This window comes from Vidua macroura, chromosome 1 (assembly GCF_024509145.1).
Source record: "Vidua macroura isolate BioBank_ID:100142 chromosome 1, ASM2450914v1, whole genome shotgun sequence".
Taxonomy (NCBI): domain Eukaryota; kingdom Metazoa; phylum Chordata; class Aves; order Passeriformes; family Viduidae; genus Vidua; species Vidua macroura.
This window is the reverse complement of record NC_071571.1, coordinates 107,869,031-107,887,328: the sequence shown is the minus strand read 5'-3', so window position 1 is coordinate 107,887,328 and position 18,298 is coordinate 107,869,031. Positions and strand designations below refer to the sequence as shown.

At 35.9% G+C, this 18,298-nt stretch overlaps 1 protein-coding gene across 3 annotated transcripts; it reads right to left on the bottom strand.

Moving 5' to 3' along the window:
• Nucleotides 1–3,205: 3,205 nt before the first annotated feature.
• Nucleotides 3,206–16,879, bottom strand: IMPACT (impact RWD domain protein). Of its 3 annotated transcripts, XM_053996973.1 has the most exons (11): nucleotides 16,169–16,879; nucleotides 15,226–15,354; nucleotides 14,444–14,496; nucleotides 14,095–14,157; nucleotides 11,964–12,049; nucleotides 10,205–10,333; nucleotides 9,832–9,926; nucleotides 7,525–7,598; nucleotides 5,866–5,956; nucleotides 3,663–3,797; nucleotides 3,206–3,412 (listed from the first exon to the last, which is right to left on the bottom strand). In XM_053996973.1, the coding sequence occupies exons 1-11, from the start codon at nucleotides 16,202–16,204 to the stop codon at nucleotides 3,341–3,343; spliced, it is 963 nt and encodes a 320-aa protein (XP_053852948.1). In that variant the 5' UTR covers nucleotides 16,205–16,879; the 3' UTR covers nucleotides 3,206–3,340. The 3 variants fall into 3 exon arrangements, with proteins under 3 accessions (XP_053852948.1, XP_053852957.1, XP_053852964.1); XM_053996982.1 differs by lacking the exon at nucleotides 14,444–14,496 and having other exon boundaries at nucleotides 16,169–16,878; XM_053996989.1 differs by lacking the exon at nucleotides 16,169–16,879 and having other exon boundaries at nucleotides 15,215–15,346.
• Nucleotides 16,880–18,298: the final 1,419 nt, after the last annotated feature.

Here is an 18,298-nt window from a genome sequence, read left to right as displayed (position 1 = left end):
TTGTATCTGGCAAAGTTATCCAAAAGGCTGAGATTTATAAGGAGTGAAAATAGGATGGGTCAAAAATCCAATAGGCATCCAAGATAAATTTTTCTCAGGAGAGGAAAAAATAAAAAGCTTTTGATGCTTGATCAATCTAGTTTTCCTAAGATTCTCTTAAAGGAGAACACTAGCAGAGTTCTGGTTAAGAAATATACAGTTTTTTCAAGCTCATATTTTAAAATGCAAGTTCTTCTTTAAGCAACATGATCCTTATCTGTGGAGGTCAGTAGGGTTGATTTGAGGTTCCTCTTGCTTTCCTCCCTCCCTTCCTGATGTGTTTTTCTTGCTAGCATTATATACGACTTTTTCTAATTTTTTTTTTCTTCAACCTGTGTACATATCTTAATGAGAATTTAAACTACATTTTAATTTCATCCTTGTTTATCTGACATTGTTGCAATTCAGCAAGACTTTGGTCCCTCTCTATTTATATATTTATACTTTTTGCTGATGAAAGGCATGAACAACTTTGTTGTTGCTGCTCTCTTTTTTGTGCACTCTGGGGCTGAAAACTGATACAATGTAAATAGGTATATATACAGTTACTTACCAGAGCAGCTGACCTGTAATGGTCCAACCCTCAGAGATCAGCTCAAAAGCCTCACTGAAATCAGTTTCAAAAAACTTAGCAGCAGCTTCAGCGACACATCACCAGCTGCTATTTCCTCAGAACCCAGGAACTCAATACAAACTCCCTGAATGAGAATGAGAGCTTGGCAATTAACTTTAACAGGATGAGGCTTTTCTTTCCACACTGATGGAAAAAAATCGTGTGCCTTCCACAAATGCTTATATTTTGTATGAGTAATGAAGCCACTTACAGAGAGCTGTGAGTTGTAAAAATTCAATCATTTTTTTCATGGGTTCTAAAAACACTTTGGTGTCTAATTTTAAATACTTAAATTTGAAAAACCTTGGCTGTCATGTCTTCACTTCTGTTGTGGGAACAAATTCATTAGTGTTTGCCAAGTGCTTTTACTGAATGTTTGAATGGCAGTAGTACAAAAATGCAAAACTTTTATTATCCATGCAAGTATCTTCACAGCATGTACGTCCATAACTGGTTTAACTTTATTTTGTGTCCAGGTACTGCAGAAAACACACTGTGGCACTATTACTAAGTAATACCAGTGGCCTTTCTTCTGCTAGCCATACTGAAGCCCCAAAACAAAATTCAGCAGTTTCACTGTTGTTCATGAGAGCCAGCTGCCCTTGCCACATGGTTTAAATCTCAGAGTGCTTTCCAGGAGTATATAGCTGCCTAATTGTATTCCCACTCCCTCCCTCCCTCCCTCAAAATTTCTTATTGGATCTTAGATCTAACTGGACTTCTTGAAATCTTAAATACTTAACTCTTGGAAAGCCTGTGTGTTGCAAGTCATCTACACATATGAAGTTGGATAGGAGATCCACTTCATGAGCTTTTAGCAGAATTTTTCTCTGTGTGTGGCTATGACAAGGATTAAATCAGTCTAGAACACGTCTAGCTAGAAAAATATTGAAGCAGGTACTAAACTGCTTCCATTTTTTACTGAAATAGACATGCTAGGCAATAAATGTATAGCAAAGATGAACACACCAAAAGGATCCACAAGTAAATGCCTCATCTTTATCTTCCTTCTTTCCCCCACATTAAACACATACTAAACAGTAGAACCACACCCTGAATTACCTGCAATATGAAGAAATTACTAACAGTCCAGAATTGGTATGCTGCTGTAAGAAATACAATTATCTTCACTTTTAAAAGTTAAGATTTAAAGAATGTGACTTTTCCTATTTAAGCATGGAAGATGTTCAGATGCATGCAGGACACTTAGAGGAAATGCTCGACAGTGAAACCACCAAGCAGTTCTTCAGAAGATACTCAGCTAATGAAGCACCCCAGTCAGAGAGCAGATATAAACTCTTGTCTGCTCATTTAGGTTTGAGACACAAAGGAAAAAGAAAATCATTCTGATACTACCTTGTAGGAAACTCTAACGCTGTAATGGCTAATCTGTGTTCAGTTGTAATCCTGATTCATTTTCAGAATAACAAAGCAAAACCAGGAAAATAAAAAGATACTACAACAGAGTAGCCAAAAAGATAAAAGCCACTATCCACCCTTTCCTGGTTCTTTGTTGACATATTTTTATGACAGGCAATTGTACTTTGAATATAAATGAATTATATCATCCTTCTATTCTTTTTTCTTTTGCCAGGTAATTAAATTTGTAACTCTTTCACAAGTGAGCAGTATGTCTTACTGTTATCAAACAGTATTAGATAACAAAAATGGTTAAAACTGCTGCTTCAGTTTAACATTAAACTGAACTTTAAAGTTCTGAACCCAGCAGAACTTTAAAAGTTAACAGTTGTTGTCAGACATTTTTGTAATCTCTTTGTCTTGTTGTTTCTACTTCTTAGAATACAGGAAGTTTAAACTTAGGAAATGCTTGCAAACAAAAATAGGAAGGGACTGTAACTTCTCTAACCAAAAGTGTCCACAAGACAATTAAACAGTACTTCATGCTCTCTCTGAAAGAAATTGTGTGAAAATAAAAATGCATTTCCACTCTGATGGTCCATTTTCAGACATTTTAAAGGACAGGGGATTCATTTTGCTCACTGACTGTATGGTCTATTTCACTGGTTCCTTTAATTATGCAACACAAAATTCTCATCTTTTCAACAGGCTCCTGGTGTGCCAACCATCACAGAACAATCATCAAAGAAATTCTGTAGTAGTTTCATCACTTTTCTTAGCTCACTGCTCACGTTCAGTCTTCCATATGTCACCAAGCAGCCCCTATCTAGCATCTGATCAGGAACTGCACAGGCAGGACCAGGCACTCCAAACACCACATCAATCCCATGCTTTCCTTTCACAAAAGAGTATCTAAAACTTTGTAAGTGACTTGGTGTATGAATGACTCTAGTCCCACTCTCAGATACAAGACATGTAAGACATTGAATCTAGGAATGGAGAAGATGAGAAATCTTCTGATGAGAAATTGAAAAGTTTTCAATTAGTCAGCTGTTGTTTGGTGGGAAGGGGTGGGATGGAGCAATGGTTTCAGATGCTGCACTTTCCTCATAACAAGGAGCTCATATGTGTAAGAAACAGAAAATTTGTGTCTAAGTTCTACTTCAGAACGGCAGAAGAAATCACAAAACAAGATGAAAATATATCTATGGCTTTACTGAATTCTCTTCCAAATACAACATGTCCATTCTATAAGATAAAGCAATTAAGGTCCAGGGTTTTTTTGTATAAATATGTGCAAAATAATATTTTAAAGTTTTTAAAAATAAATTAGTGGTCTGTTCTCTTCTTGTTTTCCTTCCTTATCTTTTTACTCTTTCCAGCTTGTCTAGATGATTCTTCCTGAAATGAAAAAAACATGCATTGCAAAAATTTAAAACATATTCTTGTAAACCACAAGTATTCTCCCAAGGTTACCCATGAGAATTATTTTTAATATGAACAGTATTCATATTTCACAGAAATTTATGAAAATTTGGACATGTTTATCCATTCACACAGGTTGTATTACTTTTCTTCTGGCTTCATCTAACAGTGGAAAGTTACACAAGTTCACATGTAAATGTCTCCATTCTGGAGGGATGAAACATACCGTTGATGGTACATAGTCGTACTCTACAAGTACATTTCTTGCACAATTGTTTATATGTTTGAAACGATCTGGTCCCAAGAGAATACCTCCATACCAGCGGGACACCACAACTAACACATTGTGGACGTTCAAAATCTGTGAATACAAGAAAGCAATAAAAGTTGTTATCTTTTAATTGAACCTGGTTTACTGCTGACACCAATTTGAAACATAAAAACGGTCTTTTATTTTAAAAAATTACTGAGTTACATTTCTTATTCTTTGGTTTGATCAATTATTACTCTGTCACTAAGCTGATTGTCTGTTCACATTTTTGGAAGTGTTGGTGGATGAGGCTAATAACAGTCAGACCACAGACATTATACATATGGATATATAAAATGCCATAAGCTAGTGTTGTTAATACGTGCATGTTAACAACCATTAATCATGTCTGTTAAGGAGAAAAAAACAGATATCTGACTAATTTGAACAATACTTTCAGAAGAGTCAATCATTGTTTGTGAAAACAGAAATATTCTTAGAATTTTAAAATGAAAAGGACTAGGGCCATGTTCTGTGACAGGAATTTTCTGCTCTACATTTATGTATTGGCTATAAAGTATATGTATAACAACTCCTGGCAGTAAACAGGATGGTACTAATCTAAAACACAGTTTCTTGTAACCAGAAAGTGCTATTTTGAAATGCTGGTCTTATCTGAAACAAGATTAATTTCTATTAAAAAAAAAAAAATGAAAACAACAACAACAAAAACTGGTAAGTTCAGCACCAATAAATGTTTTAAATCACTTATTTTTCATACCCATGCGTCGTAAGAACTCAAAACAAAAAAACTACAAGCTCTATGAACACCCAGAAATCAGCCCATACACTACTTTCATATTTTCCTATGGCTGAAAATTGAACTTTTCTGATCCTTATCTTACTATTCTTCCAGAACAGAAATATTCCCAGTAACTAGGATTACTGATGGAGAATGATGATCCATACAATTTACGGACATTCACATTTGAAAGTGACATTCATGTCATTTTCTGAACTGGATTTTTATGGAATATTAAGTGCCTAGACAACTTTCAAAAGTATGCACTAACACGCTGAGAAAAAGCTGATAATCTCAGAACAAACTGAGGTACAGCAACTGCCAAATTGTATCTTTACATTATTTTCATAACAATAACGTCTTCACACTTAGAACATATACTTGCATATATTACATAACCTAAGTTTGTTTATTTATTTAACCTTCCCAAGTCTCGTTTGAGTTATTTAGGAAGTTCGAAAAAGTTCAAAATTAAAAATGTCAAAATGTTTCCATCAACTACCTTTTTTGCAGGAAAAAAAAATAAATTTCAGGGGGGAAGAAATGTTTCCAGGAATAAGAGTGCAACATAATAAGCAAAAGAATATTCAAACAAGAAAAGGACAGGAAAATAAAACTCCTGTAGTGAAGGGAACATCAATCTAAAATAAAAATGAATATTTTGTCTGCTCACACAGCTAAGTGACTTGAGGCACAGCATTAAGATACACCCAGCTGTCTCCTGTAGCTGTGCTACTATAATTATGGTTTTACTAGGACTTGCATCATGAACCAAAATTTATCCATCTCAACTCAGTCACATTCAGTAGCACCTCTGCCAAATATGATTTCAACACTTGAAGACTAAAATATATATGAGTGTAGTAACATGTGAGTATGAGGGCTAAGGACCCAGGACAAGAAACAGCACAACAAAACAGACTAAATGATCAAAAGAGCTTAGCTCCTTCACTCCTTTTGTATTTGAAGTTCTAGTCTGCAAGTTCATTTATCGAAGTCTCTTTATTACGCCTACTCAAGGGAACCACATGAAAGGCTGTGCACAGGTCAGCTGTTATACTGTGAGTCAGCTTCTCCCAGTATTCATTTTCTGTGAACCTTACACCACACAGGAAGCACAGGACTTAAAACTCAGTTATATTTTAACCCATTCAAACTATTACTGCCACCTATGAAACATCACTTGTTTCTATGATCCGAGACTTGAAAGTGCTACAGTCTGTGTTTTTCCTTTCCCCTTGAGAAAGCAATCATCTGGCTGGCTGCTAGCAGAGCAAAAATTAAACAAATCTTCTACAAGCTTATTTACATTGCAGTAATGTTTTAAAATAAATACAAATTCAAGATTTCCAAAAGCCAAAGATTAATTTCTACAACCTGCATAAGATGGAGAAGACGTCCACCTGCTGCTGTCTCTCCATCATCTTCACAATCCTGTAGGAACGTCTGCTTATCTTCACAGTATATTCTATACAAGAAAAAAAACATATAAAATAGAATTTAAAATGTCAATCAACAAATATTTCTACATAATTAATATCTTTCATACACGTGTGTATCAATTCTAATTCTCTATTACATATATTTCCATGAAAACAGGATGAGGCATAGGGTAAACCACAAGTGTTTAACTGTATAGTAGAACAAGTTTTGAGAAGCTTTTACACAGACTTTAGCTACTTCAGGTAAACTCCAGTCATTACCAGTTTAAAGTCCCTAAATAGAAAAATACCCAGGTTTTTAGTCTAATAATTGCATCTAGCTGAAACCAACTCTACCAGATACAGATTCAAATAATGGTATACACCTAGAAGAAGAACTTGGACAAAAATATTATTAATTAATTATGTCTGTATTTCAGCAGCAACTGAAACAACATCAATCTAAAATAAAAATGAATATTTTGTCTGAAACTATTTTGTATGAAACTATTACTGAAATTTGCCCTTAGATTCTCCATGTTATCTCTCTCCTCATGGGGCACTGCAGTAAACTTTTGGGTGTATTGTTTCATAAAAAAGACAGCTGCCCAGACCTAATTTTCCATAAGTCACGCTCACAGGTCTACTGACCAATAAGTTGGTTTGTTACCAACTTATTTCCTAGCTTCTGAACTTAGTTACAGGTGACACAATAAGAAAGAGGCTTCTAGTACTAGATGACAAAGAGAAAGCAGTAAGTATGGGCCTTTTTTTTCTTTTTAAGTGGATTTGGATAATATCAATGAAGGAACCCAGATCATCATCTGTGAGAACAGAAATGCCCTCTTTACAGAAACTTTTTATTTAGGTAGAAACATTTACTTTTTGGTAAAATAAGCTTTCACTTGCTCTCATTTCATGTTTTATTAGGATCACAGCAGGATGGGCATGAATGGATAAGCATCTGTACATGCTTTTTTAGATGACTGGTCCCTACAGTTCCTCCCTTTGACTGTCACTTAAATTCCTCAGAAAACCTACACTGCTATCTGGACTGAGACCAATTCATTTCATATAAGCTATGTTCACAAAAGTTGCCAGAGGCAGGTGACTGCCAAACTCATTTTTACCTGTTTCTCATAATCACTGAAGTTTCTCGTATTTCAGCTGAAACTTCATACGCCAGCTATCTGCATCAGGCTTTCTGATTCAACTCTTATTTCAACTGAACATTTTCAGCTATTTCTAAATATAAGGTTGGGGGGAAAAGGAAGTTACTTCACCCAAATAAAAACACATTTATTTCAAGAAGATGTAGCATCTCCATGCTCAGACATACTACAAAAGTATACCGACAAATGTTCAAATCACTTTTTTTTCTATTCCTAATGCTGCTTCACCATCTTATTTCCTACTGTATGTCCTACTTTCTTGACCTCAAATTCAAAGTAAAACCTGCAACACCAACCATACAAATAAGAAACCTACTCCCTAAAGCAAGGAATTTCTTTTAATAGCAAGGAATTTAACAGAAAGGAATTTCTTTCTCATGTCTTGCACTCATTTGTGAAAGAACACTAAAAAGAAAAGTGAAATATCACTATTTGTATCTCACCTGTATGCATATATGTTGTGGGTAGCACTTGCAATTTTCTTATTCTCATATAATTTTTCAAGAACTCTTTTAACCTATAAAAAACAACAGAAAAACCTTCCTTTTATAACAGAAATTTCATACATCCCTCTCAATATCACTGCTAAACAAACATCTCTCTAATACTACAATGAAACAATTTTATGCTTTGACATAAATTTTTGGTAACTCAAGAAGCAGCTTCTCAGTATTCTCATGCTTGTTTTAAACAGTTTTCCTGGGATACTGAAAACAGCTTGTCCCTTGAATTTCTACTTTGTGTACATTCATATTATTGCTCAAGATTAGAAGTGTCACATTGCTTTATTAAACAAGAGACAGTAAGATCCAGAAAATATATTTAGTCAGTATTAAGTATCAATTGCACCCGCTTACTTTTTTTAACAATAAAGTTAAGCTGGAATAGATAACAACATACATATTCCCACTACACACTGCTTTTACTTATTTCACAAAAATGTGATGTTTACAAAGCCCTACTACATTTCATGTTTTTCTTTTTCCCTCAAACATGCTTTTTTTTCATCATTTCCACTTCACAGAAAGAACAGTAAAACCAAAAAACATCCTATTAGGGGCCTGAAAGTGTCAGTATTTCCCAGAAAGCAGATATTCCCATCATGTCTATGATCTCTTTTCTCTTAAGAAATACCAAATTCAAAACATTTACCAATATCAGTTCGTCATATGTTTCTAAGTAAACAAGCTGGCAATCATTAAACCCTTTCCAATGGTCTAGCAAAAAGAAGAGCTTTTGATTAAGACATCATTTTAGTACATAATACAAAACATTACTGAAGTTCAGAAAGCTTGGGAAAACATGTCCGGCAAGTAAATTGCCTTCCATTCAAAAATAAATGTCTCAGAGGAGTAATCAATAGACATATTTAATATCTGCCTAGCTATACTGTGCTATTTCCAATTCTTCTTGAAGAAATTCAGCTGACAAAAATCCCCTCAAATAAAAGATATCTCAATGAAAAAAATCTGATTATTAATGGAGAATATTGCTTCAGATATCTATCTTCTCCTTACTTTGAACACTGAAGGAAGACAACTCGTATTACTTAATACACTTTCATGTAGTAACATGGACAGTATGTTAAAAAAAGTAAGTTTCAATACAGGGACTTAAAGGATAATTCATATGAAATTATCATCACCTTTGACGTTACTTATTTCCCAGCTACCTGGTTCCTAAAAACGTACCTTAAAGATCAATTTTTGTGCTACAGCTGTATTTTTTTAAGTGAGTCTTTAAGATATATATATAAAATAAATGAACACTGTTACTTTAGAAAGGGAAGAACTGGGAATCATTGGCTTAATGTATCTTTTTCATTTTAAAATACTCTCACCCTTTTATCATGATTTGTGAGTAAGATTGTTCCTACACAAAACCCCACATGAACATACAGTATATGTGAACTTGAAAGGTCAAAGTGCTCCAGAAGGATGCTGAGATTTAGAGACCAATTCTTATGTCCATATTAAGCAAATTATCAAGGGGGAAGAAAAAACAAAACAAAACACAGATGGCTTCAAACCTTACAGCTTTTGTATAGAGCAATCAGCCTAAAAACGCTGTCAACCTGTCAGTGTTTTTTCATAGCCACTGAGTATGTAATAGACCTAGCTTACCTGGAACTTGACACCACCCCTTACCTAAAAATTCTTTAAAAAAACCCTAAAATTGTATAAAAAGAAAGAGAAAAGTCCTCTCAAGGTTTAACTTTGAGTTAATAAAAGAAAAGAACACTAGTTTCCCCACTAAAAAGGGATGATGAAAGGAGGCTGATGGTAACAGATGGAAAGTGATGTACAAAAGAAGCTCCAAAGCCCTCTCAATTAGGTCATAATAAAGATTCACTTATGCATGATCCAAGTGTGTCTTTCAATAGAATTCCTTTCTGAAGGAGGGAAAAACATATATAAACCCATTTTATGTGTTAGCTTTTCCAAATAATACACGATAGACTCGATAACTTCCAAACATCTTATGATAAACTTGACAACATCCAGAAGTCAAATTACAGAGTTCTTATTCTCTTCCATCTAATGCACATAGTAGTAAAGAATAGCAGGAAGAAGAGCTCTTACTTCACTATTCAGCTGATAGTAAAAGTGAGAAACCAATGACTACTCAGACAGTATTAGGACAGAAAGAAGCACAGACAGACCAACATATCTGGCAAATCCCAAGTATTCTAGCAATACTTTGTCAAGCTCAAAGTACAGGCAAAAAGAGAAGAACTGATCTCTACTGACTTGTCTGGTTGTCACCACTGGAGCCAAATGTGCCTGGAAAGTGCTCCTTCGATCTGTGATTGGGTTTCCATGATGTATGGGGGGCAGTTCTTCATCTATGGGTCACAAACAAGGGAGTGTTTCTTTTCTTTTAAGAGGACAGAAACAATGCATGTGGCTACGAAAGTAAAGAATGTCTCAACTTTAAAAAAAGGGACTTATTAAAGTGAAGTACAGAAAATAATGTACAAATCCACCAAAAATATACTGCATATTTTAATGACTGTTATTAAATCTATTGTCACTAATTTTATTGTAAAACTGAGTAGAAAAGCAGAATCTTCAGGTCTCCTTTAAATTATTTTAACAGAATTAACAAGAACATATTTTTTACCTTCCTGATTTTCAGATGTCATGCAATTTAACATTTTTATTTGATTTTCCTGAATGGGCTGATAGTCTAGGAGAAAATCATCTCCATCATCTTCATCAACTTCTTCAGTGGTTTTCCTAATATCCGGTTCTATTAAGATACAAGTAGTAGAATTTATCACACATTTTTTGCAAGACAAGTAAAACAAAATTTCAAACTCTTTTTCTCAAAAGTCTCTGGCTTCTCAGCTTAAAATAGCTTGACATTAAAAATTTTTAAATGCAGAATAGGAATATAAATGACAACAAAATTCAAAAGTACTCAGCCCAGTATTAACTTAAAAATCCCTGAGAATAAAAAAATAATATACTCATACTATGGGATGCTTCCATAAGACCTTCTGTTTCAATACTGAGTAACAGTATTTCTAAGAAAAAAAGAACAAAAATGTTTACTATTTCCATTAAATATTCAAAATGTTTAATGGAAAAAACCTTTAACCTGAATTTAGGGGTCAAATTGAGCTGATATTTCACAAAAACTCCAGTCATTTACAGGTCATTTGGGGGAAAATCTAGAGCTGTTCCTCAATGCTACTTCATGAGGGTTTAAAACTATTAGATAAAAAGTTATTAGATTTGAAACACCCATCTCAACATGCTTCCAGTATTCTGGGATTCCAAAAATCCTGTTTTCCTTCATGCATAGAAAGTCCAAAAAATAATAGTCAATAACAAAGGAGGAAATATACAGGGTTCTGACATCTGGATTTAGAGCCAAATTAATAGATCACAGTTTCATTCCTATTTAGAGGCCTATGATGTGCTTATGATGCAGGTTTTATAATATAAGTATTTTCCATAAAAAAACAGAAGAGTGATAAAGCATGTTCAAAAATGGAAGCCATAAGGTTGTGGTCAAAATACCCAAACTTCCAATACTGTCAGTAAAATTTTCACTTCTCAGTGTCCACTCTTTTAGCCACATCAGTGAAGAATGGCTTAACCAATGTCTGTGATGTAGCAACAAATGCACAGTTTATTGAAAGACGAACACTAAACCTTACCATAAAGCAACCCTGAAAAGAAATTTTTTTTTTCTTCAGAATTTTATTTCACAGGACAAAGATAACACCCCTGACAGAGAAAAGTAGTTCTGTTTCCTTTTGCCACAGTGCATGCACATATCACTCACATTTCATAGCAGTTTAGAATTTTAATGCACAAAACCTCCCACCATTTTTCTGAAGCAACAACTGTGAATTTACACAAAGTCTTTAAGAATAACAGCAGAAAAATCACTGCAGCTCTACTGATAATGCACTTCTCATCCCAATACAGTAAAGTAAATGGAAGGACAGAAAAGTAAAATGATGGAATACTTGCTCATTTGTCTGCATAGTCCACTGAAGTTTATCTTCTCCTGAATCCCAATCCTCCAACAGTGCACTCAACACCAGAAATTAATTACTGGCATGAATAATCCTTTGCAGAACAGAGGGCAATGCATAATGTACCTGTGGGCAGCACTGTCCTTTCAAGCAAATAATTTCATTCCTGAGAGAACTGCAGACCTTGCTCCAGTTCAGAGGCCACCCCCACCTTCTTTTCCCTACTGTTTTTTAAAAAGGAACACTGTAAAACAATAAGCCCTGACACAGGAGACTGTTCTCTGATATTCAGATCCAATTCAAAAGTGGGCCTAAACTAACTTGTACTGAAGTCTTACTTTGCAGTGGAAAAAGAAGGAAAATAAAAGCCCCATGTATTTTCTGAAGTACCTGGATCTGAAGACTGTGCCTTTTCTACCAGAACTTCTCGTATCTTCTCCACCCATAAATACAGTATACTTTCACCAAGGTTCTGTCTGGAAGTAAAAGGTCATGGTAAATGAAGAACCACTTTTGCTAATTTCATTTGGAAAGTACATAAAATAACATACAGATTTCAGACACACAGAAATTGAACATAAGCTAGTGAGATAAAGAGCTTAGGCAAGCTTGTGTAAAGTTTTGTCTCAGTAGCTCACTAGGTGAAAAACTTATCCATGGACTGTGATAGTAGGTCAGTGGAGCATTGGAATGAAACACTACAGTTTGGGTAATAGGCAGTGCTATAGGACGGGGAGAAAAAGATTTAAGCCTAGGAGGCTTCACTCAGGGGGCACAGGTATGTATTAAGGTACTGAGGGAGGATGTGATTAACACATTTTATATACGCGTGTTAGGGGTTAATAAATGCTTCCTTTATGTGCAGCACGATCCAAACAACTCAAAACACATTTCAAATGGTTATGAACTGTGCATGTTTGTCTAAGAAACAAAACCAAAGATTTAGGGCCGTAGATATCTCATGGTTTCTCATTAATTTTACTCTTACTGCCACCATCTGGGCACTAGGTAAGTAACAAAATTTACATATTTAAACTTTGTGTAATGTATACAGCACTACTGCTGGAAACAATCAAATTCAAATAAGCATACATATTTTAAGAATAATAGTCAAGCAAAAATAAGGATTTTATGAACTTGTAGCTCTCACTTCAAAATCCAGACAGAGTCCAGGACAAGTCAACACCCTGATTTTGCACAGCTTATTGTACAGAAGCACTGCTTTAACATCTGAAGACATTTTTTTTAAGTCATGGAATGAGAGAAACTAGAAGAGAAATAAAATTTCCCTGCTTTACAAAAGTAAACAGCAATTTGTCCAACTATCACCCACTTACAGTTTCTGAATAGTTGTAAATTACTTTGTGTCTCCTAAAACAGACTTGTGATCTATAAATATCCATTTTTTCCATAGTGATTGACAGTATAGTTCATGTTGGTTTAAACTGCAGAATTACACAACTTAGATCCCTAGGGACTAGAAACCTGGTCAAACACAATGTAAATGATGCAGAGTATCTCTGTTCATCTAACCATCATTTAGACAATCAGTAGATAAAAGGTTTTCATAAGTACTGCGCACGTCAGTGATTACTCCAGGTTTTCTAACAGTTTAAAATGACCTAAAGTACATATATGGCCCAAAGTACAAACACTTTCACTTCCTGCTGAACAAAGAGAAGTGAGAGCAGACCAGCAAGGGCTCTGACCAGCAGCTGATATAGAGAGAAGGGAGCTGAACCAGCACAATTTGACAGCCTACAGGACTGTACAGGGGGGAACAAAAAAAGAACCAGCAGCTCTACCTGTGATAGAGACTCCATCAAATCCTTTGAATCTGGACAGCATTAAGGACAACCTCTGTCCTTGCTTTACTGGACAACCGTGGTGAATATGATCACACAGAACTTTTCACTTAAAATCCTTGTACATTTTTAACTCTTCAAATTAAATTTTACTTGCTTAAATGATCTGTTGCTTAATTAGCTAAGAAACCCAGTTAATAAAAGTAAAAAACCCTTATGCAAACTAAGTGCTTTCTTCCTTATGATATTAACAAACCATTTCTTATGCAAGATGCTCAGATTTCACTGTCTGGGGCATGATTGTGCTTCCTTATGTTTTTATTTCATTTGTTTTATATAATCTTGGGGATCTAAAAGAAATAAATAAACCATATAAAACTACTACATTTTCTACTCCACTTTCATGGCAATTCAAAATCATGTAATTTGAGTATTTCTAAATGCTGTTTATTCTCATGCACCCATTATGCCTTGTAGTTAGCTGCACACTGAGCTAATAAACAGTCCACGATGTTCCAGATTCCAGTTAAGAGATTCTGCATGTGTTTATTTTAAAACCTACGTATCCCTTAGCTTTTAAGAAAGACTGCTATGCCACTTATGCTCTAAGACAACCAAGGGTTTTCACATCCCGTGTTTTAACATTCAAGTGCAGAACAGATAGAAACTGAAAATACATTGTCTTCTTTTACTGTAGTCCACAGTCTCAAACTTACACATATATTTCTTCCAAGCTATTTGCTAGTTCCGTATAATCTTGTCCTCGAAGCCAAGGGGCACTAGAATGAAAAGAAATGCAATGAAAATTGTGCTATATGCTGCTTCCAACACTCCCAAATAAATGTGATGAACACCTTGAAAACATAACTTTGCCAACCATCAAGATTCCAGCTGCAAACATCTTGGAAAAAGCAGTATAAAGAATAGATTATCCTTGCTGGAAACATCCCTCATCACTGCTATACTTTAATTCAAGGAGTATTTTAACTAAATTTCCACTTACAGGAAAACAATTAACAGTGGCAATTCATAAAACACAAATGTTTGCATGAAAACTTCACCTACTTTAGTTGATAAATAGGTGGCTCTGCAGTTGGATATCCTGGTGGCAAAATCACCTGAAAAAAATTCAGGATATGTATTCATTGGACCACCCTCAGCTAGATGAGGGACTTAAGGACTCTGATGTCAAGCACCAGGACTACATTAGTGTTACAAATGAAGAAAGCAGCTGGGTATGTTCCTACAGAATTACAAGAAACACTACATTTAAAACTCCAATAATGGTAATGCATACAATTATGTTTCATGGGGCAATTTATAAGAATGCAAAAAAAAAAAAAAAAAAAAAAAAAAAAAAACTGAAAGAAACTACACACATGGTAACTGGACTTAAATAAGTGGGACCACACTTCCTAAGTAGACAGTTCCATGCTTCTTACACTAAGTAAACTTAGTACTTTCAGTTCTGAAAACATAAAGTAAGGAGTTGGATCAATTAAGTTGATCCAAATTTCATTTTGTCTCAACACTTTCCAGAAAGCAAACCTAAATGCAACTGCAGTAGATTCACTGAGGCACAAAGTCAATGTAAAAGTATTTCAGAAATTAGTCTTTGGTGAAATACACTGAAATACTTAGGTTAGGTGTAGAATTAGAATATGCAACTACCAAATATATCACAAGCACACCAATGTGTTACAGGAACAATCACTGAAAAGTCTTACCACAGACTCCAATCCAAAAGCTTCTTAATCATCTTTGTAGATAATAAGCCATATTTAAAGGGTTTCACCTGCATCAGTCTAACTGCAAAATTCGTGCTGAACTTCTTACCACCACTATACCTGTAAACAAAGGGTCCATTTTGGTTGATCCAGACAGTCACTAATCTTAATGCAATAGATTTTTTCATTTTCATCAACAACACACCAATCATCACCATAAATCGATGAAAGGGCTTCAATTTCATCAATCTGAAAAAAAAGAAAAAAAAGCAAAAGTAAATATCTCTCCAAAAAAACCCACACAACTTTGTGTGCCAATCATATTTTCATCTTTTTGAAGTCTTGCTCTTCTACAACTCATTGCCAGATGTGACAAGATTCACTGCACAGGAAGGCTCTAAGTACTGGGGATACAGTCCTGATTCACAGGACTTCAGGTGTGCCAGGGGAGGTTTAAGTTGGACATTAGGAAGAATTTCTTCACAGGAGGGGTGATTAGACATTAGAATGGGCTGCCCAGAGAGATGGTGGAGTCACTGTGCCCGGAGGTATTTAAGGAAAGACTGGATGTGGCACTCAGTGCCCGGGTCTAGCTGACATGGAGCCCGTGTTCGGTCACAGGTTGGACGCGACGATCGATCTCAGAAGTATTTTCCAACCTAACTGGCCTGTGACTTGGTAAGTAACCTTTGCTCAGTTCACACACACACACAACAGCTTTTGAATTTCTGTGGATAATCCTGTCATCCCAGCAGTGACAAGGTTAGCAGAGTGACAGGGAGCAGATGCCAACACGTTCCCTGCAGCTCCCAATCGGGTGCTGCTCCTGGCTGGCTGGGTCGGACCCCGGCAGGGGAAAGACCCCGAAGGTTTGGCACTAAGCTCGTCCTGAAGAGGAGCGGATACTCAGCAAATTCCCATAAAGAAAAACCGGGGAAGTGCCTTCCACTAGAAATGAAGCACCTGAAGTGTGGCGGTGCAGGCGCGCTACAGCGGGCACGGAGCCGCGGGCACGGAGCCCCCTGAAGTCACCGCTTTCCCCGCCGCCCCCTCCGCCGCTCACCTGCTGCTGGGCCCTTTCCGTGTCACTCGCCGCCATGGGAGCCGAGGGGAGGAGGAGGAGGAAGGGAAGGAGCAGGAGGAAGGGCAGGAGAAGCAGGGAAAAGCACTGGGGCAGCCCGACGCCGCGCCGTGTGCGCAGCCGTGGCCGTGACGCTGAGGACCTTTCCTTCCGCCGGACGGGCAGAGGGAGCGCTCCTGCCTCGCCACAACCTACATTTTATCTGTCTTGGATACTTTTCCCTTATTCCCTACATCCTGTTTTTAAACAAACGTGCGTAGGCAGTTCTGTTTCACTGAGGATTGTTCTGTTTCACTGAGGATTGTGAAATCCTCAGTGAAACAGAATGATGCAGCCGTTTTCACCTTGCGTTTAGGGCAGTCGGAACGCAACGATTGACATAACTACAAAATTTCCTTTAAAAATATTTAAAAGAGTAACAGGTGTTTCAAGCATATTTCATTACTTTTCTAGAAATCCACTTCTTCTATTTAACCTCTGGAAGTTTAAAGTATCTCTTCTATAGACGACACTGATCAGTAAAGATCTCATTGCATGCAAAACATGTGTTTCACCGTTTTTGCAGGTTTTGTAATTTATGGTTTTTTCCAGTGTGATTTTGCACTGACACAGTTGGGAAGAATTCAAGGTAAACTTCACTTTGCCTTTCTGGAAAACTTAGAGAATTTGCACCCATTCCAGAGAACAGGATTAGAGTTCAGAATGATTGTGACAATCAGGCGAAACAGACAAAACAAAAACTAAACAAAATAACAACCCACAGGGAAAAAAAAAAAAAAAAACAACCAAAAAAACCAGGATGCTACTGAGTATGGACAAAACTTGCACTATATTATCAACTACGTACATTCTGGATGGAGATCTACTGATTGCTCAGCAGTTCTGCAGAAATTATTTCAGAGTTAGAGTGAATCCAAGACCATCTTTGTCTTCGGTGTCACAAACAGTGTTGGTTTAATTATTTTTGAAAAGATAATAAAAAGAATACCCAGTCTCAGAACATGACAAAAATGCATATTTTATCAAAGTCACATATTCCAGTTAATTTTAAAGGAGAGAAAGAAACGTAGACAGACAGTGAGCTTATTGTTTAAACAATTACCTTCTGACCAAAGCATAACTGAAAGCTTTAATCCGTAAGGACCTAGAAAAGATGGTGCTCCACCTGTTCATCCTAATAGTAAATTGCCTTATAAATCTAAATAAAGAACTATGACAAGACTTAAACTTTCTGACAACAATCTCGGTATGACGCTTGTGCTTTATAAGTTGCTGATTTTAACTTAGCTGAACAAGTGACTTTACATTACTGTACACGTTTTTTGCTATTAAATAACTCAAAAATGTTATTGCCATTTTTTATGACTGTTGTCTCTAAGTCATATAAAAGCATTGATATGAAAGACTCCAGCAATCTGCTATTGGGCCAGGAAAAAACTCTGTCAGATAAGGAGGCACAAAGAATAAATCACAAAAACTGTATGGACTGTAGACATTTCTGACAGATTTCAGAGGACTCGCTAATTTCCTTTCATTGTCATTTATATTTGTGACAACTCTTAGTAAATAGAAATGGAGATAAATGTGGCTAATGAATCTCCAGCCTGTTTAGAGATACTAAATTAATAATACAGTAGCTGAACTGATATGGTGCACATGAGAATTTACCAGATAATTACTGTCTTTGTCTGTCTGAAACATTCTACTAAAGCAGATATGAAATAGATATGCACAACTTTCAAACAAAAGATAACAGCACAGTGAAATTTTCTAAACTATTTTAAAAGAATATAACTGAACCTCACTGTTCTTTAGGGTGAGGCATCTTCCAAAATTTTACTCTTCACAGCAATGCGTTAATTTTGATATTTAAAATGGTTACAAAGTCTAAACTTGGTCCATCAGTTCACAAAGACTGCTTTGTGAACCACAGATAGCAAAGAAAAACATTTAAAGCTCAAATCAAATCAATTAAGCCAAAGAAAACCCTGAGGTCAGGGAACAGCCCAAATTGCTACCTTGAATTCAAATTCTTTGTTTTGTCTTGTCAGGGCACTGGGTAATTACTCTTTTCATTCTGCAACTGCAATCTAGTACTAGAGCACAAAAAGC

Coding starts and splice junctions, on each gene's coding strand:
- IMPACT (XM_053996973.1), bottom strand. CDS start 16,204: ATGGCGGCGAGTGACACGGAAAGGGCCCAGCAGCAG. Junction 14,158..14,443: donor CCACCTATTTATCAACTAAA/GTAGGTGAAGTT, acceptor TTTTCATTCTAG/TGCCCCTTGGCTTCGAGGAC. Junction 3,798..5,865: donor GTCTTCTCCATCTTATGCAG/GTTGTAGAAATT, acceptor TTGTATTCACAG/ATTTTGAACGTCCACAATGT.